A 22,991-nucleotide genomic window follows, 5' to 3' on the forward strand; every position below is an offset into this window, starting at 1 on the left:
ACATGACGCAACTCGCACTATTCGTCTAGCAGACCAGAATACAGTACGGTGTTTTCCAAGGCGAGCGAGGCGGGAGAACGTAGGAAGGTCGTGAGATCGATGTGAGCGTGAAGAATAGATAACGGGTCGGGAGATCAGGGAGCGACAGGGATACAGGGGGCGGCATGGCGGGCTATGAGAGGGTAAGGGTACAGACCGCGAAGCCTCGCGCACGCGTGTGGGCTACAGTACATCTAAATTACGATGCTTGCTTATTCCTAAACCGCAGCAGAGGTGCAAGGCCCGACAGCGCGCACGCTTTCTTCAGGAAGTCGTGCTGTGGGATGATTGTCAGATGATCGTTCATCTGGGGCACGTCCGAGACACTCACATCCAAGAGCTCGTCTGCCGTTGCCCGACTCTTGACGTCCACGCAAAGACATACGCTCAGGAAGCCCTTCAACTCCCGACTGAGCGCTTCCGGCTTCTTCAGAGTGGGCGTGCCGTTCGTGGCAATAAGGTAGAGTGCCTTCAATGGCTCCTCGTCGAGGTATGGCGGCTCGTTTTCGATCATCTCAATAGCCATGATACCGAGGGACCAGATGTCAACCTTAGCACCGTACTCCTTCTGCTTGACGACCTCGGGTGCCATCCAGTAAGGTGTGCCCACCATGGTCGCACGCTTGGACTTCTGGTCAGTGAGCTTCGCACAGAAACCGAAGTCGGCTGTGACGAGGGGTCAGCTCAAGCGAGATATTGCACCAAAGTTGGAACACGTACTGATTTTGACATGGCCTTGTGCGTCCAAGAGCACGTTGTCGGACTTGATGTCACGATGGATAATGCTCTGACTGTGCAGATGTCCAAGGCCCTTGCAAGTCTAGATCACCAGCACGGTCGTCAATCAACTGAGCCCCACACTTGACGACAGGAAACACGCGCCTCAAGGGATATACTGGCAATCTGATCCTCCTCTAGCGTGTTGTTCTCAATGATATCTGTGAGCGCACCGCCCTCCATGTACTCCATAACGACCCAGAGTTCGTTGTTCTTAATGAGGTACGATTCGAGAAAGTTGACAATGTTTGGATGCTGCGACTCCTTCATGACCAAGATCTCGTTGACAATGAGCTCCTTCCGCGGCTGGTTCGATAGGTCCATCTCCTTGATAGCGACCATCTTGCCAGTCGCAAGCGTCTTCGCAACGTAGACGTGTCCCGATGCACTGCAAACATATATGAGCCAGCCTGCACGTACTGTCTAGCAGTGGAAGACTCACCCTTGGCCGACCTTGCGAATCTTGCTGTACAGCGTCTTCGGGTTGTCCGGACTCACGACGTTCCGTAGTTTCTCCATGATCTGCGCTTCGTTCATTGTGCTTATCCGCTTCTCCTTCTCCTTCGGCTTCTCCAGTGCCGCAGCCGCCGCGGCGACACCACCGTCCTTCTTGTCCTTCTCGTCATCAGCGGCAGTCACGAATACGGCCGGGCCCTCCTTGTCCTTGGCGGGTACGTTCGGTTTCTTTGGCTGGAGCGGCTTGACGGGTGGCGGACCGACGGTCGCACCTGCGGCGCCGTTCACCGGCGACGTGGCGGGCTGGCTCGTCGCAGGGGATGTCTTGCTCGGGGCCATCTGCGGCCGCCTCTCCTGCGGCTCACGTGCATCGCCGTTGAGGCCAGGAGGCTTCGACACTTGCGCGTCGGCGCCGTGTGGGCCCTGGGCCTTCGCCCGCGCGCGCAGGTCAGCGGATGTCGGGGTGTGATCAGGGATCGAGGGCTTCGGTGCGGGGGGAGCGGGGCGGTTGGCGAGGAGCGGACGAGCTGGTGCGGGGCGCGATGGCGTGAGCGAGCTGGACATGGCCTGCCCGATGCCGGGCCTGATGTTCTGGTTCGTCTGCGCGGCGGATATAGTGTTCGCGTGCTGAACCGCGGAGCCGTTGACGAGCTCGGCCGCGCGCGCGAGGGCGGCGGGGGTGCTCGAGACGGTGTCAGTACCGTTCAGCCCTGTCGGCGCAGAGTCCTGTCGCTTGATGGACGGCCGACCGTCAAGAGACATCTTGCCCATGCCGCCTGCACCGCCGAGGCCCGTGCCTGCGTTGAATCGGGGAGCGCTGGAGGAATCGGAGTACGGCGACAGAGTCGTGCCGCTCATGCCGCTCATGCTGCTCGCACTAGAGGGGCCAGCAGGCGTCAGGGATGGCCCATAGCCTATGCCCATCTCCTCCATCTCCCGTTTCTGGTGGTCGGTGTAGAATTCCAGGACGTCCAGCACTGCTTGTGGATCCTTGGCATAATCTTCTCGCGTGATGGCAGACTTCGTAAGTAGCTTGCTCCATGCTTCGGGTAGGCCCTAGTAGAGTTCAGGTGTATGCTCGCTAGGCCAATTCAGCTATACCTACCGTGAATGCTCCAGAAACGGGATCGAAGCCAACATGGACCTTGTGAACAAAGTTCGTTGGGTTGCTTACGCCAGCCATAGGACTTCGAGAATAGATATCGTCTTGCCAGCCGTAGAGCTCCTCATCGTTCTTGAGAGACATGAACCACCGCTTGTCTTTCGTCTCGAGCAAGAGGCAATACGGCTTCAGGTCTGTCCGTTCGATGTTTGTGATATCGGACATTTGAATGAGGTATTGATAATGTGGGGACGACTGATTAAGACGTCAGTACGCTGTCTAAGGAACACCGGTAGACGACGGGAGGTAGAAATGTAAGCGCCCCTACAAGAGCCACTAACTCGCCTGCCATGTGCGAGGAACGCCAGCAAATATGGTCCCGTCAACATGATCAGGTCACCGCTGGCATAGGTCGTGACTGAGCGTGTCCTCCTGTGCGCCGAAGTCGCATACGAAGCACAGCCCCAGCACCGTCTGACGATCAATGGGATCGCGCGCTACATGGATGTGACAAGCATTCGACGCATGACAGTCGAGCTTCAATCCCTTTACCCCGCGTGTAGCGGGGTGAGCACGGCACAGGAGAGCAGGGCTGCGGGTCTCCTGCTCCCCGAAGGAAGACACCCTTGGGACAGATGAGCAACTGCCGAGCGCACTAAAGCAGCTGACCCGGGCCGTCAGCCAGAGGATTAATCAGCCACGTCGAGTCCCGGAATACGACAATGCCAATGCACAGATAGTAGACAGATGGCTGTTGCCTCGGGCAGCGTACCCTCGCCAATGGATGTGTGGCACCGTGTACAACCCATTAGTAAGTGTGATTTCTTGGTCGAGGTCTCGTCCAGCTCGTGGGTGCACGACATTGTGAATGTGCGGTGCGAAAGGACGCGTGGGCGCAACTATCTCCGCAGTGGTTACGGTATATGATCGCAGATGAGACTCACCTCGCTCTTGTGTATGGAGAGCGATCCCTCCTTCAACACCAACCACTTTGGCCGCCAAAGCCAGCTAACGAGGCCGTCCTCCTTCACAGCCACTACGCCCGCCCTGACGACCTCCGAGCCCGAGTACATGTCAGTGTTGCGGATGGGTGACGCGCCGATGCCAGAGTAAGAGGAAGCGTATGATGAGCCAGATGGGGAGGACATGCCGACAGAAAATGAGGAGGCGTAGCCGGACGAAGCGAGCGCGTTGCCGATGTCGGTTCCGCGACGCACCGGGGCAGCCGGTGCAGGTCGCGATGGTGTAAGGGATGTCGCAGTGACCTGGTTGAAGGCCATTGATCAAGAGACTCCTGAGACAGATATGCTGCCTCTTGTTGCCAGATCGAGGATGTGGTCGATGTCAAGACGGCGGGGCCACGCCGATACAGACCGCGGACGTATATGGGTCGTCGAGTCGAGACCGATGAGGCTGGGGCCCTGTTCGTCGTCGTGCACAGCGACGAGGACTTGCGGGCTTGAGGTGAGACACGATGAGCGGACAAGGCGCTGCAGTCCCGGGACTCGGGTATAGCCGACGCTTCGCTCAAATTGGCAAGGCAACCATCCCGCCCCTCATTTCTATGCACCCCTCAATTCCGGCGTAGATTTCTCTTCTCAACCGCTACCGCTCATCATGTCTGGAATTTTGCTTTCGAAGTCAAGTAACTCCAAATTTGCCTTTGCTGCCAAACGCTCTCCGACACCCAGGCTCCGGTCAATGAAATAACGACCCTCGAAGTGTATCATATGGCCTAGCGCTTTCACTAGGCCTTCTGCGACCTCCGCGGATACGGGCGGTCCGTTTTGCTGTGTGCAACACAGAGCTCGCTGTCGGCGACCACCCTCGCGCCAAGCGGTATCGATTGCCTCAGCGCGCGAGTTGGAAGCGAAGTTGGCGATAAGATCATGGTATCGGCTGGGATTGGACCGGGGCATGGACTCGGAAGCTGGTCGACTGCCTTCAGCGACATCTATCATGAGGTCAGTGCTTCGCAAGGAGGAACTGCACACGCGGAAACATGATCATGGTTCAGGTAAGTCCTCCTCACGAAGGGTGCTCGAACAGCTGCACTGACACGCCGTACAATTAGTACCTAGGTAGTCCACAGTTACCGACCGAGTAATCACGGTTGTCTTGGCTTGTTGTTAAGGTCTACGATTTCAATGCCAGGCACGTTCATAATAGCGCGTCAAGTAACATGAGATGCGCACACTACCGCTGTCACGGGCGATGCAGCTGGATCGCATACCATGCACGTTCTGTCTAGTAATCCGCGCAAGCCCCACAACGACCCGTAGCAGCTTGCATGTGATTTTGGGTTGCAAGAGGTTGAGGAACAGGCTCCCGATATCCAGTGAGTGGTGTTCGCCTTCCCCTCGCATGCTAAGCATGCCTCATAGCATTCGCAGGTTTGTCCGATACAGCGAATCGAATGTGCATCACTACCACCTCGGTCCGGCGACGGAACACGTCGCCTGCGAGGGCTAGATGGTCCGACTGATATTCGGAATGGCCATGCGCCGGGCCCCCGGAGGAATCGAAGGGAGGTAAGTGCGCAGATCGTGAGGCGAAGAGAAGGCGGCAGAGGAGATAGCAGCCCGGTCGAGGACCTCGCAGGCTACGCAAGAACCCATAAACAGTCTTTCGAAGCTACGCCCAGAAAAGGAATCCGAGGGAGGACCGGAGAGTGTCTCCGCGAGGGGGGTAGATGGATCACAGCGACGAGGACATGCCGCTCAGAAGCGTATCACAGGTCAGCGGACTCCCTTCCCAAAGACCACATCAGCCTCCTCCTCTACTCGCCGACAGAGTATGTCCCACCTCGCCGCTCCCTGAGGGAGTCCCTCTTCCAGAAAGTCGACACTCCCATCTACCAAAGCTGCGACCGCGGAGCCTGTGAGTCAGTCCATCACTATCATATCTATTGAGTGTCCGGGACATGACATAGGTCGAGCCGCAAACGTGATCAAACGAGCGGACGACGATCAGACCGCCGTTCCGATACAGCCACGATACAGGACGCTTCATTGCAATGTACGGCGCCTTGTCTCTAGCAGCTACCAGGAGACACGGAGGAGAAACGGATGCGGCGATGCCGATGCGCGGAAACCAGGTACTTTGAAAGAGGAATCAAGATGGGAGGGGAGGATTTTCGTGAGCTCTCATTGCTCAGGACGCTACTATACTCGATACATCACACACCACAGGGTACGGCTGACGGACAAGCACAGGGACAAGGAAGGAGGGGGAAGGACAGTGAGAGGGCACGGTGGTCTTGATGTCTACATAGCGTCGCCCCAGTGACAACCGGAGAGAATAAGACAGGTCTGTACGACATGCCACATTAAAATCGTTGACTCCGTTGAGACCAGTCTGACCTGCGTACTTACAGGGAGGTTCCTCGGCATCAGACTACTCCTCCCTGTGCTCACCACTGGAGTGGCATGGTGATCCAGTACTCGTGGTCACCGAACCTTCGTATCGGACACGCTTCGAATTGGATGTCCAATGACCGCGGGGGGCATTGACACGCACTTGAAACCGGTAATAGCTTATCCTCATATGTTTGAGAACACCGAGATCTCATTTCCCGCGCCGAGACCTCCTGACAGCCGCCCTCGAGAACAATAAGGGAGTCAAAAGGAGTCTACCACGCGCACCCGGAAGCGGGCATCTTGACTTCACCCGCATGCCCGACGTGGAAGCGCTGCTGTTACACCACACACGTGACCGCGTGCTGTAACAATAAAGCAGGCCGGATATGTCGGGATTCAACGATCCGCATGCGCATCGAGCGCAACGTGTCGCGTCGCGCCGACAAAGTCCCGCCTAATCATAGACGAGACCGCCGTCGGTGTGCAGATGGAGTCATTGACGGCGATGTCTCTACGCGGATCGTTGCCCGTATAACTCCCATCCGAGTTGGTCGCCCGATCGCGACATGATGGTATCTCTATGGTGCTCTTGACTCGTTGGGCGGACAATAGCCTGATGCAGCGACCGTGTCATCCTCGAGACGTTTCGGCGCCCTTGAGAGTGGCTCAGCGGCCGATAAGTAACATCGTGTGTCCAAGTCGCTGCAACAAGCTACGTCGACTCACGGACGCAGGTAGTCCATCATCACTCCTTTGACAATCCTTCACGTTTTCAGTGCATCAGGCCCGACGGAAGTGCTGGCAGGCCGCCACTCGGATCGGTATCTGGGCAGACAATAGCTTCTCCGGCGTGCCTTGATCAAGGTGAGTGCGTACGATCACGACGCGGTACGCGTACGGTTAGCCGAGACGCGACATTGGGATTTCGCAGGACCCGAGTTTGGTGCGGGACGCGTACAAGTCACATCCTTGCATCCGGCCGCGTCTGTCAACGTCCGTCCGTGGTTGTCAAATCCGTAACGCCTGCGGCCACGCTACGCCCCCTATTGTCTTTCGTTGCAGAGGTCCGCGCCACGATCTAATTCAGCGCACATATATACCTTGAGAGGCCAGCTTCTGCCTCACTGCAAGTCTTCCGGACCTTTCACGACCCACCCCCTTCGGTACCCCCTCGTCCTCACCGGCCTTCCTCGCCACTCCTCGACACATCGCAATGGACGCGTTCACATTCATCGCTCTCGATATCGCCGCGCCGCTCCCGTCCGAGGAGACCGAGACGAGCCAGGTGCCGTCGAACTATGACCGGACCAACGGGAACGCAGGCTATGTCTGCACGATCGCCTGAGCACTGCGCTCAGCGACGACTTTGACGTCTCTGCTCATCAGGTATGTTTTCCCGCCACTCCTGCGGCTCTGTCGGCTATTTCTGACGCGCGCACAAAGGAGCGAGACAACGGCTACCCTCGCATCGGCAGTTCCCTCCTCATGCCATTTTATTCCCATCTCCACCTCGCATGCACCACCGATTGGCGCTGTGCGCACTGGCGACGCGCATAACATTATCCGCAACTTCGTTCACGACTTCGCATTGTACTTTATCGCATTCACTCTGACGGACTCTGGGAGGATGCGGCATTAGGCCGCCGCGGCTGGCATGGGCCGTCGCGCTTTGGGGAAGGGTTAGGCGTACTGGATTCGGACCAGGACTTGCATTTTGCCACGAACAATATACGACCGTGATGATTGGACTAGCTGGTGTGATGGTCGATGTGACCGACCGATGGAGAGGCGCAGGCTGGTTACTGCTGCCTACGATTGTCCGGGTGCTAGGCTTATCTGCTGGCAATACACTCTTTGACGCATATACATGAGGATTGAGCGCGTCGCATCGTAAACTCCGTAGGGCTGTAACGGTACGTGCTTGAGTTATACGGACTGTCGGGGCAACACATGCCTGCCTGTTTAAATCTCAGGCCTCTCCGAGGCTTCTTGGGCATGCCGACATCGTCGATGCGTCACATCCATACGACAGTTGCCTGTTCTGCGAATACGAAGGAAAGGGATACCTGGCTGACCGTACGCGACCGCCGGTGGGGGGGAGGGATATCCGTGCTTGCTACGCCGACTCAGAGTCTCTGTGGATGCTCCGGACAGGGGTCCCATTGAAACCAGCTGCACGGGGAGTCAGGGGCTCTCTTGTTATTGAGGGTTGAGAATAGGAGCCACTGGCTCGCCGCCACAACGACCAGCGCTCGATGACGGATTAAGGACAGAACATCGTGTTCCTGGCGCCGTGCACCGTGGCGTCAGCGTTGACGTTGAACATTGAACCAGTACGGGCGGGCTGTGCCTTCGTTAAAAGGGCTGCTTTGCCACGTGAAAGCTCTTCACGAAAGCGCATGTGAAGAGATACAAATATCTATTTGTTCGGCCGAGTACTAAGCAATGCACTCAACCAGCCTGCAAAGGGCATACCGATCATGGGATCCAGATTCTATGACGATGAAACAAAACATTACCATCTCATTCTCGATCTGCTCCTGTAGACTCCCTTACGCTGTATAGCCACATAGTTGAGCGCAGTCTAGCAGCGGATGTCAAAGCCACAGGATCTTCAATGGGCCCAAGCCAACGATACGATCTTCTTGTCTTCATTGCACCGTCGCAATAGCCATAAATACGGGAGTGATCTACGGGGACTCGGAGCGGCAGCGACAAAGTCAGCATTGCAGACCAGCCGCTACCACCTTTCGACGCACCGGACATCTTACCCTCCGAGTCTTTGCCTTCCTTCGCCTTTCTTCGCCTCCGGCATGGACACCTTCATCGACATCGCGGAGCCTATCCCCGATAACACCGAGCATACCCCGACCAACTACGACCATGGAAGCGGTAACGCAGGTTATAGTTGCGTTGTAGCGTAGATGGATTTCTGCTTGAACCAATTGTGAGCAGCGTCCTCTCTATTTACATTCTTGTGGCTCACCTGATGGTTTTGCACTCTCGCAGGGCATGATTTCTTGATGCGAGTTGGTCAAAATTTGTACTTGGGCTATAATACCATCGCAGAGAATGAATGACATACTCTTTCCACGTTTTCCTGGCGAATTTAGGCTGTGCCTCAACCACCGTCACGGTAACCAGATATCACTTGTTAGGTCAGAGAGGCTTGAAGCGACGCTATATTGAACTACTCACCAGGCCATGAACCTCGAAGGAAAAGGGTGATTGGTATCCTGGATCGCAACGTCTCTGTGTTTCCGATTGGATTAGGCAGGCTCAATATGAAAGGTGAGCAGACCGTAAGCTCTGCCGCGGATCGCTTTGCGCTTCGAATTCAATGCCTCACGTGAGCACAAAATATGAAGTCAAATGTACACACAAACCCTTGATCATGAGTGTCGATGCGGATTGACGCGGGCATCCTACGCCTTGAGGTGAGTACGATCCACAGTGTATATCATCGAGTCCATGTCGATATGTCGGCAGCCCCGACCGCCCTATCGTTCCGCGAATGCAGCTGACCACCCGCTGACTCGCTCTTATCTGCACGCTCGAGCAATTTGCGAACACCAACAGCGGTCCACGAGCACCGTGCTTGATACTTCAGGTGAGTATTAATTGATGCCGCGGCGAACTGACATGCTCACTTAGGACCGTCCGTCTAGATCCATTTCAAGCAGAGTGGACCTTGATGCGTGTGTGCCCTGTGCGTCCTCCTTTGAGCCACCCTGAACGACCCAAACGTGGAGAGCACTACACCCGTTGATCCCACCAGGAATCGACACGGTGGAGACTTGCAGGACCTTGCATTCTTGCCATATACGGGTTGTATACGGGCGCGTGTACTGAAGCATTCCATCAATCGGCGGCGTCAATGCCTAGCGATGACAGAACTCTATCATCTGTGACCTTGTCTAACTTGTGTCCAAGGTATGCGAGGCACATGGGACCCCTCGCGAAGTGCACTCGATGGACTACTAGTGCTCTTGTCGGTTTCCCAACATGGGCGATTAAGGCCGTGCCGCCTATTGTGTACCGAACGCCTGCTATCTCTTGAGAAGGTCATGCCGACGGCGAGGATAAAGCTTCGAACATATGCTCCCGTACTACGAGCTCTGCAGCACCGGTAGAGCCCATGGCCCATCCTCGAGCGTATAAGAAGCTCTGATATACTGCCATCAGTCCCCAGTCAACTCGACCGCATACCTCTCAGCACGACTCAGCAGCCATGCAGTTCAACATTCTCGGTCTCCTTGTTGCCCTCATTGCCCCCTTCTTCACCATGGGTATGGCCGATCCTGCGCCCGCCATCGGCTCATACTACTTGATGGGTGAGCAACGGGACTGCATGCTTGGCCCGCAATCCCGTCGTCCATATTACTGATTGCATTGTAGCAACTGATGTGGACGCCGCCCACCCTACTGCTCCGACTCGCAACGGCGGGCCCGCTTGCCATGATAACTCATGTCATCAATAGGCTCCTTCGTCCAATCAGACGAGGTTCGCATGGTCATCCCAGCGCTGGCCATGACTTCATACGGGTGCATAAGTTAAAGCATCGTCGAGATCATCCGATTGTAGAGGTAAGGCTCACCAGTTGCGACGTTGATAATTAGAGCGCTGAAGATTACGGTCATGCCAGACCTCACGACGTTCCTCCGATGGATATGAAGTACTTATACGTAGCCGCGCTATAAGCCGGTATGTCATCTTGTCGGTCCAATTTGGAGGCGATTTCCGAGATTGTCGCAACATCGGCTGCGATTAGAGCAGCCGAGTGAGCATGTAGAAACAAGCGAAGGGGCAAATGATATATTTCACAGCTACTCGTGAATGCGCGACTCTAGAGGATGGCGTTCGATATCCGCGCTCGGTATCGTGTTGCGGATCATCGCGTCTCGCAAGTGGACCTACGTACCCGACATCTGCAAGAATCAACGACTTTCTGAGGTCAGTAGCCGTATTCCAAGCGGCGTACATACAGAACCTTCGAGGATGACAGGATGTCTCATCCGTCTCAGGAGATGCCTCAAGACATCGCAGAAACTCTTGGGTCTGTAGTGAGCTCGTCATCCAGAGCCTGAAGCATCGCTAAACTTACACTCACATCTCGAGCCTTCTGCGTTCTGATGATGGCGGGTGTCGCCGTCGCCGCCGCGGTTCCCGCGCTCAATCCTATTGAACGTGTCAAACATCATTCGTCCGCCTATACACAGGTAATGGCCATGCAGCTACAGCTGGCTCACCTTCTCAAGAGCTTCAGCGGTGAATCATTTGGACGCCGTCTTGCGGTTGCCATAAGTTTCGACATTCCATGTGGGCTGTAGTGACGCTGCTCAGCGCACGCATTCGTTTGGATTGGAAAAGGGTGCGCATCCGCAGGGAAGATGAAGCAGTCGCCATACACGGCTACTGAGCAGCAAAAAGTGATGGCGAAGACGCATATGCAAACGCCGAGAATCGAACTCGGGGCGGGTCGACGGTCGATGTGGCAACGACCCAGGTTACCACTACCCCACATTTGCTCGACGATTTTGCCTGCGGGCACGTAACGGGCCACGGGTATGGTTGACGGGACGTCCGAGGTTCGTTTGCCGCGCGCCTCGGGCATCTGCGGGCCAGGCCGCTTACGTAAACTGACCTCGCAGACAGTGTCTCGCTAGTATTTGGCTGCTTTTTCAATAACGGACACAACTCAGGATGCTGAAGAATACCATACCGTGCTTTACTGGCTTTTCCGGGTGTCGAGATCGAGTTCTGAGATGCACTGTCCGCAAAACCGCCATTTCTGCGCACGGACAACATAAGCGCCGGTGATAACGGGCATATCAGTGATCTAATCTGACATGGCTACCTAAACGGGCGGTCTTCGGACAGATTACTATGTCAGGTTGCGATGCTAGTATCTGAGTAGTATGTGCCTCACTGACATTCCTTGGTTATGCTAATGTGCATCGGGCTGGACAAGTTTTGTGCTTGAATGTTATTGATTTCTCGGACGAGCAGGTGATCTCCAGCTACATCTACCCATTTAGGCAGCGAACTCAGATAAGATCACTGATGTGCTCATTATCACGGGCGCTTACAGCATGTCTTCCCAAAATGACCATTATTACGCGTCCTTATCCCACACAGACCGGGAAACCTACTGAAAACATCTGTAAGGTCCATATAAATCGGTTCAAATGCACCAAGAGTGTGTTGGGCAGTCCGACACGAGCGAGGGACACTGTGCGAGCGAAGCTTACGTAAGCGGCCTGGCCCGCAGATGCCCGAGGCGCGCGGCAAACGAACCTCGGACGTCTCGCCAACCATACACGGGTCTCGGCCGAGAAGAAACTCATTCTCAATATGGTATGTACATTGTACATAGGTGTAATCCACTGTAGTGAATAGGCTTGACGGTCACCTGATCTCAGTCTCGGCTACTCATTCCGGCGTCGGACAAGCTGTCTGAGACTCTGAGACTCTAGTCTCTGAGTCCAGTCTCGACCAGTCGCTGACCTGACCCTCGCCATCTACGCTTATCTATAATACAAGAGGCGTGAAATTCGCACGGGAGACAAAGAGAGCATCTGATTGGCTGAGAGACGAACACCGAGCGCCGCCCGAGCCCCAAGCGCTCTCTCATACGGCCTGACTGGCACTGCATGCTGCCCTCCGTCCCGACGAGTCGGGACTCCCCACTGCACCTGGCGGCACTTGCAACTCGACTCGGGATTCTTAGCAATTCTAGAGCTCACAAGCACCCGCAGGACTTCTCAAACTCTCATTGGCCGTACTAACAATGGCACAGGCTCGCCGAACTCTACGATGTGCGCAAGCCGCATGTGGCATACTGACGGTCGGGTGAGAGAGGAGACACGGGAGAGCAAAACCTGAGCTCCATGAGCTTGGCAAGCAACCGGTTTGTTTTCCTTGACCATCGCAATAGTACTGTCGCTAATTGGAATCGAGAGGAGCTATTCCGAAGCTCCCCTACTGCAATAGAACATCCTCCGCACGTGCATCTTGACGCCGTTGTGCATCTGGCTTGGAACGGCGTGCAGATGAGCAAGAACACCCGCCAGACGCATGCGAGCACTGAGACGACGGCAAGATGTGGCATTTGGATGACCTAGCGGCCAGCGAGAAGACTTAGGTAAGCAGGAACACTGTGATATCGGTGCGGGAATGCAAATGGGAATGTTGAATGATGACAAGGAGGACGAGGAGGAGGGGGGGATCCATTTAGCCACCGGCCGATAGCGCACGCGCGTCTCGACTTCTTGACAGAGTAGGACAACAGCACGAATCGTAGAGAATGGCGTGCGGCATGCAGACATCCAGATAGCAAGGCAAACATGGGCGGGGAAAGTGATGGAAAAACAAGGTGTGCGATAGTGCTTCGACGAGTTGCAGGAGTGCTCCGAGTGCTCCGAGCATGGACGAGAGGAATATGGCGAGCAAGCATAGCGTGGTGATGAGCTCGCGAAGCCAGTGTCTACCGAGGATGGCCCGGCGAGCATCAGCACGCAGTGGATAGCTTTCAGCAGGCACTGACGACGGCTTTGCCAAGTGAGAGAGGCGACGAGTGTGGAGGGCGGACACGAACAAGCGAATTGCAAAGTACCTCAGGCTCGCTATCGGTGGCTTCGGATAAGTAGCAAAGTATAGAGAGCAAGATACAAGTGTTCAAGTGAATCTGTCTAATTGTAGGGCTGCAGCTCGCCGGTGAGTGCATATGCAATGATATCGAGTCCGTGCACGGGGCCACAAAACCGCCTCCCTCCGGACACGGCTGAGTGGACCTACCAAATTGTCGAGCTCACTATATAGGCCATAGGCAAGCTGGGTCAGATCGTATACCTCAACTTTGCAGCGGCGTTTCAGCGAGTCCACAACGCAAGACCATCAACAGCTACGCAAGAGACCGCGAAGCCGACTCCCGGACTCGGAGGGCGCGGCTTCGTGGCCTTTCGGCTATTTACAGTAGTCATCTTTCCACTCTCAATGCAATACAAGTTCTTTGTATCCCCGATCTCTGAGATCCGGGTGCTCTCGCCCTATCATAGCTGCATGTTGCATATGTAGCCGTAGCGGAGCACGGGCATCGGCTAGTCTATAATACAAGAGGCGTGGAATTCGCACGGGAGACAAAGAGAGCATCTGATTGGCTGAGAGACGGACACCGAGCGCTGCCCGAGCCCCGAGCGCTCTTTCACCGCGCGCTGCGGCAAAGGTCATCGTCGCGTCTCTTGAGTCTTACACTCTTTCTCTTCGTTGTTTACCACGATGATCATTCCTGGATAATTGGCTGGTGACGGGGCCTGGCGGTCTCTACTCAACAACATTTTACAGTGTCCTGCACGACCGGGGAGAGGAGGATATGCTTAGGAAGAGCCCGAGCATTCAAGTGAGCGCGACAAGGAAGGTTCGTTCGTTCATCTGCCTCGATTCGGACACGATGTCCTTGACCCGTGGTACTGCTGTCATCAGGACTCAGTGAGACCAGTTGGAGACACGAGCTCATCACATGCTATGGATGGGTGTAGTAATGAAGACAGCCTGTGCTCAACGACCTCACGCCGGAACGTGCTGCACGTATGCATTCTGTTCTGCTTTGACTCGCAAGTACTGATCTGGAACAAGGTTTGGACGAGCAAGAAAGGAACATGAGAAAGCGGACGGAACCAGAGGCAATTGACATTCGCACGGATGACCTAGGCATCAACGAGAAAGACCCAGACAAGCAGAACAGTATGCTGCGTGCAGACGCAGCCGGCGAGCGCACCGCGGGCACGCTAGCAAAGGAGAGGCAAGGAAGATGAGTGCAGATGCATGCGAGCAAGCGAGCTAAATGCGGGCCCAGCAGGTGCACACCGCTGAGGACAGGGCGAGCCGGACAGTGGGTGGGCACACGCGGGCGACGAGACGCGTGGCGATTGCGAGCGCAAACATGACCAACAAATGGACTGCGAGCACGTACTATAGGGACTCGGAAAGAACGGGCGAGGGCGAGTGGAGGACGGTGGGCGAAGACGAGGTGGCAGCGGCGGCGGCGGGCAGGGCCGGCGCGCGGCAATGCGACACACATGGCGACGGCGAGCATGCAGGGCGAATGACCTGTGTGCAAGCGCAGCCTGCCAGCGGATCACAGCCGAGTGTGCAGATGAGAGCAAGTGCGAGCAGACGGTGGGAATGGGAGGGGAGGGTCAGAGGATAGTAGGGACGGGCGAACGCGAGGGTGGGCAAATCGCGGAAACGGGCAACTGTGAAGGCGAGCAAGCGGGAGGAGGAGGAGATGGTGATAGTGGAGGAGAGAACGGCGGGTGCGGGCGCAAGTGGGCGAACCCGCGCATTCAACAGGTAGGGTACGGGTAGCCCTGTACGCGGGTTGCGGGCGCGGTATGCACCCTGCGCACCCGCAGGTGGCCTGCTGCCTGTGTCCAACCCTCAGAGACATTGTCTAACAGTCTACCACTACTTATTAACAAACCTCGCAGGTCGTATCATTCCGTGAATCTTAGGTTGAAGCAGGAGATCATCCGGTGCCAGTGATTTGTGCAATCAGAATCACAAGTACTGTTCTGAGCTGCATACTGTACGCATACTATTCACCTCATATATATATAGCTTGGTGAAATAGCTTGGTGAAATGGAGGCAGCACGGTCTATAGCCGTAGCGGAGCACGGGCTTCTGCTAGTACTGTAATACACTGCTGCTGTAGTGCGCTCTCAAGCTTTTTCTCAAGGAATGGACGGTCTCTTCGCTGAAGATGTATACGTCACTCAGGACGTCGCCTGGCACACGCAAGCATTTTTACCAAAGAGCAGCGCTGTCAGTCTGTCACTCAGCTGGCACGGTTGCATTCACTTGTTTTCAAGCTCCTCAACAGTTGATGATGAGCGTTTCAAGCGTAAGACTCTGAACGCCATATATTTACGCACACACGCTGAGCTCGAACACATGCATCACAGGTCGTGACTCGGTCTTCGCTATACTGAATCAGTTGAGACAAGGTGACTAGCCACCGCGATTGAACCTGAGACCTGAGGCCTTGAGGCCTGAGCACTCGGCGGATGCCAAACTCTAGACTGCGACTGACAGCCCCGTCACCTTGCGCGGCGTGCCAGGTTTGCCGGTATCCGACCATGCGGTTGTGTACGCTCTGGCTCATCTAGGAATGACACATGTCCGGAAGTGCGCAGACAGCATCTGATCCATAGTCACCTCCGTCTACCGCGTAGTGCTTGTTCCTTGTGAGTGTGGCGCCTTTGAAATTACTCTCTACAACTCAAGTAATCTATGGAACGCAGACTGGACGAGCAAACAATTCTAGTTACTGACCATGCGGCACGAGAGTTGAGTCAGTCGCCGGATCCCGTCGAACCTATTGACAGTCAGTGAAGGACGTTGTTGCCCAGTATGACAACGTGGGAGGTTCGCCTTGTATCTATTTTTACTATCTCTCATGAATGACACAACTCACACGATTGGAGTGCCAGGAATGACAATGACGACGTCGTATACGGGGAGAAGCGCAGGATTTCCATTTGGCCGTGCCGCCCAAAAGCCTTGCATAAAAGCTCGTGAGGACGCTTCGTCCGACCTCTGTCCTCACCCGACACTGGAACACCATGCAGTCAAAGTACATCTGTCTTCTCTTCGCTGTAGTATTGCCGTTCGCGACGGTAGCGATGGCTTCCCCTAAGCCGGTACTGGGTACGTGGTCTCCCGGTTGAGTACGTACTGGTCAGCACGGTGCTGATTATTCCCATGTAGTCGACAATACCCTTGAAATGCTTGCTAGGGGCGAAAATCAAGCGTGTGGGGGCGGTGCAAACTGCTGCAACGAACACCTATGCTAGCCTGCCCTGATGTTGGGATGCCTTTCGCCTTAAAGCGTGCGGTTTACATCGCCATGATTCAACACGAGTTGTGACCTTCCTACAGTCTTTGAAGTCGGGGCTGTGCTTATAGCGTATAAAGCATGGATATGTCTAGTCGGGCCGGTACATAGGTACATTGATTGCCTCACACGCAACAAGTGCTGGATCGACGGAATGTTTCGTACGATGTCTACGGTGCCGGTTTGTTGCCGTTTATATATGTAGGCTGATGCTCCTCGCAAGCGAGACTTGCGTGCCTGTGTCTACCCTCTTCATGCCGCCGTTGGGGCAGTCGATTGCGTTACGTCTGATTCGCTCCTGTAAGAAGGAGTGGGCTCCGTCCCATCCTACAAACACGTAGGGATGACTCTTGGCATTTGCTTCGCGCCGTAATGCAGAGGTGCAAGCTGGGCATGTCCGACGTATTTCTTTCTCCTTTCCATTCCTGACGGAGCACATGGCATCGTAGAAGTATACATCGGGTGAGTACCTGATGGTCTATCGACTGGGCATAGTCGCCAGTGCTCATTTCATTCAAAAATGCGATGTAATGAGACGTGGAATACGTTATCAATGTATCGAATGTTACGAACGGCGTGAGGGTCTCGCCCTTCAATGGCAATGATGATATAGCACGAATCTGCACGACCGGGCTAGCCACGACTGTTCAGCACAAGCCCACGCATGTCATACTACCCTTCTTCAGGGTATCTGGTGACTCCGTTCGCAACTGAGGTAGCGCATCATGGCCAGCGTATGCTCAGTGAATACTATTTGCACGCTCTTTCTTAGGTACATAAGCTGAAACTTACAGAACGCTCGAGTGTAGTTCCGGTATGTGTAGGCCGCGCAGTGACAGCGAGCTTGACGCGTCGAACACCAAGTCTGCACAACATCTGTCAGCTTCAACCCCGCGACGAAACAGAATTCAAAACCTGTCATGCTGAGACACAGTCAGATTCCGGCGTGCCTCCCCTATGTATCTCGAGCTTTATAACAACCAGTCATACGAGTACTAAGTTGTCGTATCTGTCAGTGTAAGCACAGCCTCTTCTCGAGACGTGATGCGCCCAGTTCTCACTGATGCAGTCTTGTCAACGTACGTTCTCATTCGTCCGAATGCATAGCAGTGGAAGGAAAGCTCGGCCTCGTGAGACCGAGAGCGTAGTACCTCCACCACATTGTATTGGCGCTTACAGTCAGTATAACGAATATTTAATGCGGGCCACTGTCAGGCGGCCGTATCATCTGCCTTCTCTTTTCTTCCCTTTTCCCTTCTTTAATTTTCTTGGTGATTGACGGACGACATGCATTACAAGCGCCTGAGCCTTCTCTTCGCCTTCGGTGCATACCTCGTCTCGAGTGTAGCCAGTTTTCCTGTTCCTGTACCCGATATTGTTGAGTGCCATCATATTGTCTGTATTCATACACGCACTGATCACGATGAACACATAGTATCCACGCTTGACGAACGTGACGAATCTAGAAGGGCCACGCCCTGACACAGCCCACAGGCTCCGATATGACGAGAGCCGGCACTAACCAGGCGAGGGTCGCTGTTGAAGTATATTATGTAAGTCATCACCGTGCCTTCTGAACGAACAAAAAGTAACGGTACCTCCAGTAAGTTCGGAGCACCTACACGGCCTATCTGACAGGACACTATCATTCAGATTTCACTCCTTACCTTGCCATGACTGTATTTGAACGCGCACTGTACTGCAATCTGATGCAATCCCTGGTGCTCGATGAGGCCTACCCTCGCCCAGAGTATATCCGCCACGGGGATGCGTGAGGCATTAGCATGGCAGCTGTGCTGTGTGATTTGTTCGCGCCTGACAGGCTGGGCAATTGAAACGTCAGGGACGCGGCAGATGACAGAACATGCGTACCAGATCGACCATGCCTGGGCCACCCAAAATACTATCGGACATCCATGTTAGCGTCATCAATGGACCAACGTACTCACTAAGAGACGAATCGTCCGAGACGACCATGCGGGACGACCGGGTGCCCAAACAACTCGCTGCGGGACCGCTCAGCATACCAGTCCGGAAGGAGGCGACTCGCACCCATGCATCGTCCGAAGTTTATTGTCTTTGTGCCGCCCGCCATCTGATGCGATTGCGGCCGCACATCCGTCTACATATCTCGTGCACGTACGGGACGCCAGAAGTGGGACGGGCAGAGAGCGGTACGACATCTATAGGCAAACATAGGCTTACTAGCTGACGAGCCTCTCCGAAGCCGATAGTCTGGGCAGGTACGTCCATCATGGACGATAGATGTAGTCTCCACCGTCCGGCTTAGATGGCCCCAGCCGCCGCGAAAGTCTAAGATATGCTAGTACATGAGCGGGATGAATACGTCGTGACATAAACGTAGTGACTTACACATGCCCTCAGCCTGCTTCTAGTCTCTTCATGAGGCTATAACAATAACAGATGCAGTGAGTTGGACAGATATTTTTGGGTACACAACGCCAGAGGCCTGAGGCGCGTTACGTGCGTAGCACAGTATACCAGCGAATGCGAAGCCACCTCTTGTCAAGGAAATTTGACCGTAGCGATAGACTTGATGAGCGACTATTGCCACGACTCAGAAGAGATGATCTGATTGACACATGCATGTATCTCGCTTACCTTCTAGTGCGGAAATGCCGTTGCACCGTCAATGCACAGAACAATAAGGACGGGCGCCATTGGCCCACGGCTTACCACGGCTGGGACGGATCCCGGCCGCACTGCGCCTTTTCGCAGGGTACAGGGAGCTAAGCCATACGATATGTGAGAGACTGTACATTGATTGACCTGCATTTGCAGGAGCCGCGGCTCCTGTTTGAGGCGAAGTTATGCAGCGGGCAAGGCGAGAGGCTTGTGGCGTTGTGAAAACTTGCCAAATCTGGGCAGGTACGCGAACAGATCTTGAGATCTGTTGGATCGCCGGCGCCCCGCCTTCGCCCGATTCCCTGACGGATCGTGTGGAGGAGTGGTGCGTGTTGCTCCCCGAAACAATCAAAGGCTCCCGGAGTCGAGGCCCGAGTGAGGCATAACAATAAGAGTTCACAGAAGAGGAAGTGGGGAGGAGGATTCGCTACTTACGCCGGTGGCGTGTCAAGGTAGTAGTCCATCGATGCGCTGCGTGAAGGCCCATCGCTGAGTATCCGGAGCTGGAGATGTCTGTCCGAGAATCAAAGTACTCCTTTCGATGCCAAGGGCTTGAACTGGCCTGCACATCTAGCGTGTACATCACAGTTAATCGACATACGTGCAACCAACCGCTGCTAACCTTCAAAATCAGAAACAAGAGTCAGTGTGCTGCTAGGAGCGACGTGATATGACTCACACCCAAGAGGGCGCACCCATAGATGATAGAGTTGCCTGACATGAGAAGGGCTGACGCAAATCTGAAGCTTAACTCCCGATGAATCTATCAAAGTTGCAAGAGTCCCCCCGGCCTGCTTCGCCTGACAGGACAATAAAGAACCAATCATCACGCACCGGCCCTCGCTGAACAAGGAAGCACGAGTCCAGTGCCGACTCATCATCGACTTGCTATGAGCGCCTCCGTTATTGTCTTGCGCGCAACGCCATGCGTGCATAAATACTGGGCTGGAAGACGGGAACGACAGCGACTCAGCCAATTCGACGTTCCAGTCTTCGAGACTCACCGCCCAACACCTCGGTGCTTCTACCTCCAGAGACATACTACATCTTCACCTCTCAGGAGCAATGGACGCGTTCTTCGACATCGCTACTCCCGTCCCCGCCGAGGCCGAGGAGATCGAGCAGGCTCCCGTCAACTACGACACTGGGAGCGGCAGCGGCAGCGGTAGCTGCACGATTGCATGACTGGATTTCTCACCTTTGTAAGCCCCTTGTCTGCGGTTGTCGATGACGCTCTGCTGACATTGTCGCGTGTAGCTGGGCGCACTTGCTCGCCCACACCTATGATCACGTTCACGACTCGCGCACCTTCGGTTTTCGCGCCCCACACACCCGTTTGCAAGCCTTCGTTCTCGATTACCCTTAAGTTATTCCATTCGAAGTTTGGGAGCAGGATGGGAAGAGTGGTGGAACTCATCGGCTACCTTTTATCCTTGTCCTGGGTTACCCCCAGTCGACGCCATCATGACGAGAGGAGAGTAGTGGACGCCAGTGTACTTGTATTGCCTGGATTATCGCACATTCGCTGATTGCGAAGTTCTATGCTTGTATGCTTGAAGTGGGATTCCTCTGTCGCGAGCATTGGAAGACGGACGACATAGCTCCACCGGTATGCAAATCTCTCAATACTCAACGCCAGCGGGAGGTGAACGAGTCCGCGATGATTGCGAAAGCAAGAAATCTGCAAGGAGCAGTTCAATGTTCAGAGCTGTTGCGTCCTAGAGAGTCAAACAGTGCGTACCTGGCTTTCGACGGGAGCTCTTCCGATGCAAATCAAGTTCATCAGGTTGCGGTTGATCAGAATCGCATGTGCCGCCTTGAACTGTATGCAAATCAGACACCACTCATCCGGGTGGTACTATCATGTGGGTCCTGGTGTGTAGTTCATAGTAAGAGTAGAGCGTGATACGTGTGTGTCGTCGCGAAAAGCAAGAACGAGGGACGGTGCCTGCAGTGTAATTTATTATATTATAGTATAATAACATCTGATGCATTACGTAATTGTGACATAACTGTTACGTCACTCTACTTAACTCACAACAGTCACAAGTGGCGCTGTACTACCACCCCGGGTAATAGCAGAAGACATTGGAATGTTGTATGGATTTGTACAGCGAGCTTGATGTCCTATGGAGTTCGTGAAAAGTGGCCAGCGAGACACGCCTTCATGTTTGTCAGTCGCGATATGGTTCGTAGCAATCGAAGTCACGTCAGATGGACAGTGAAGCTAGGGAAGTCTCGCGCATCGCTCATATCGCGCGGACTGATGTGCATCGGGCCTTGATTTCCTGACCGAGTAGATGAGAGGAGACAACGTCATGTAGAAATAAGGACGTAGCAGGGACACCACAGCTCGAACACGAATATTTATAAGTTACTTGCGATACATACGGTGGTGAATGCGAAGTCAAACAATAACTGTACACTACAATAAGGGTCATCAGAAGGAGGGCGAGAGCGACAGTATACGCTCATTTGTGCAACCGACGTTCAAATACACAAAGCATCATGAGCACGGCAACAGCGAAGAACGGCCATGCACGTTTCCCACTCTCCCAGATAGCCAGCGGCGATGAAGCGATCTCGGGGACGCCGTAGACGCACGTGGCGGACAGCAGCTCTCTGCTCTGAAGCGAGGCGTTGGAGGCGGGGGCGGAATCGGCATCGAATCGTAACACAGCCTGTGCTGTGAGGTCTTCTCCGCAGAGCTCTGCGTAGTCTACTGGAGGGTCGGTATGCGATCGATCGAACGGGAGCGGGAAAACTCACCATTGAGTTTCGCGGGTACAACCAGCGCAAGAACGTTCGGTGCTGCGCTCGACCCAACGTCGAGCTGGCACTGTACGCATTCGTGAACGGCCATGGGCCGCGCAGTTGCGCATGTACATGCAGCATTTCTGGAACAGTTCTGCGGATGGCAGTCGTTGGTAAGGGATGTAGCACTGAGCGAGCGTTGCACGACTTACCTGGGCATCCAGAACGGGCTGGCAGGTAGAGATACACTACAACGCGGAAGAGTCAGCCATAGATTCGACTTGGATAGCGCACTATGCGCACCTCTTCTGCTATAGCGTATGAAGTCTCACTACCGCATGTTGAGAGCTCTACCGCCACACTGAGAGAAGGCCTGCTCTCCACGCTGGGCAAAGCTATGGGCGCGGTTAGACCAGACCTAGTGGATCAACGGGGTCACGTACCTGCCCAACCAAACACAAGTGAGAAGAAGAAACGTGGCGAGACGTGCATTTTTCGTCAAGTTGGGAGGAAGGAGGGTCGGAGTGTAGAGGGAGCTAAATAGGCGGAGGAGACTCGTACAATGAGCGCCGCTGAGAGGGGGGTGCGGGGATAGAAGACGCGAGCATGCTGGCCGCACTGCTTAAGACTCTGGCGCATCTCTCATGCAGTATCGCTACAACGGCCGCGAGACAATTGAGACAATAAAGCAGTTACGTAACGGGCCGCTTCGTAGCCACGGCCCACGGTCCGTGTGATCGCTCGAGAAGCGGGCAAACTGCCTATCTCGGACAAAGCGACTCATCACTCGTGCCTGGAAGGGCTTTGGGAGTGCCCGTCCCGCGACTAGTCACTCAGACATCGGGGAGTCATTGGGAAGACGAAGGAGACCCCCTTAGTTCACCAGGGGTCCACCATCGTATCGGTAACAAAACTTGCTGGGAACAGTACGCGTGGACGTCACTACGCTTAGCGTCAGATGA

The 22,991-nt window shown here is 54.8% G+C and overlaps 4 protein-coding genes and 1 non-coding gene across 5 annotated transcripts; 1 reads left to right on the forward strand and 4 right to left on the reverse strand.

The window, feature by feature from the left end:
• Window position 1: 1 nt before the first annotated feature.
• On the reverse strand, window positions 2–3,902 carry C8Q71DRAFT_563751 (Pkinase-domain-containing protein). Its single transcript, XM_047919386.1, has 7 exons — window positions 3,319–3,902; window positions 2,378–2,629; window positions 1,259–2,328; window positions 922–1,204; window positions 760–859; window positions 371–705; window positions 2–316 (listed from the first exon to the last, which is right to left on the reverse strand). Exons 1-7 carry the CDS (start codon window positions 3,652–3,654, stop codon window positions 239–241), a joined length of 2,454 nt encoding a protein of 817 aa, XP_047779876.1. The 5' UTR covers window positions 3,655–3,902; the 3' UTR covers window positions 2–238.
• Window positions 3,903–11,182: 7,280 nt separating this feature from the next.
• Window positions 11,183–11,262, reverse strand: C8Q71DRAFT_t64. The gene has a single exon. It is a non-coding gene; the product is annotated as a tRNA-Gly (tRNA).
• Window positions 11,263–13,951: 2,689 nt separating this feature from the next.
• Window positions 13,952–14,698, reverse strand: C8Q71DRAFT_754794 (uncharacterized protein; the record flags this gene model as incomplete). The annotated part of the gene is made up of 5 exons (XM_047923506.1): window positions 13,952–14,150; window positions 14,216–14,334; window positions 14,377–14,439; window positions 14,461–14,600; window positions 14,638–14,698. Coding segments are annotated over 3 exons (282 nt in total), but the record flags the coding sequence as incomplete, so codon positions are not given.
• Window positions 14,699–20,246: 5,548 nt separating this feature from the next.
• On the forward strand, window positions 20,247–20,832 carry C8Q71DRAFT_754802 (uncharacterized protein). The gene has a single exon (XM_047923507.1). The coding sequence runs from the start codon at window positions 20,457–20,459 to the stop codon at window positions 20,802–20,804; it is 348 nt and encodes a 115-aa protein (XP_047779878.1). The 5' UTR covers window positions 20,247–20,456; the 3' UTR covers window positions 20,805–20,832.
• Window positions 20,833–21,576: 744 nt separating this feature from the next.
• Window positions 21,577–22,763, reverse strand: C8Q71DRAFT_754806 (uncharacterized protein). The gene is made up of 5 exons (XM_047923508.1): window positions 22,473–22,763; window positions 22,333–22,424; window positions 22,242–22,277; window positions 22,045–22,183; window positions 21,577–21,994 (listed from the first exon to the last, which is right to left on the reverse strand). Exons 1-5 carry the CDS (start codon window positions 22,519–22,521, stop codon window positions 21,747–21,749), a joined length of 564 nt encoding a protein of 187 aa, XP_047779879.1. The 5' UTR covers window positions 22,522–22,763; the 3' UTR covers window positions 21,577–21,746.
• Between the last annotated feature and the right edge of the window lie 228 nt (window positions 22,764–22,991).

Source organism: Rhodofomes roseus, assembly GCF_022264815.1.
Source record: "Rhodofomes roseus strain CIRM-BRFM 1785 chromosome Unknown C8Q71scaffold_8, whole genome shotgun sequence".
Lineage (NCBI taxonomy): Eukaryota > Fungi > Basidiomycota > Agaricomycetes > Polyporales > Fomitopsidaceae > Rhodofomes > Rhodofomes roseus.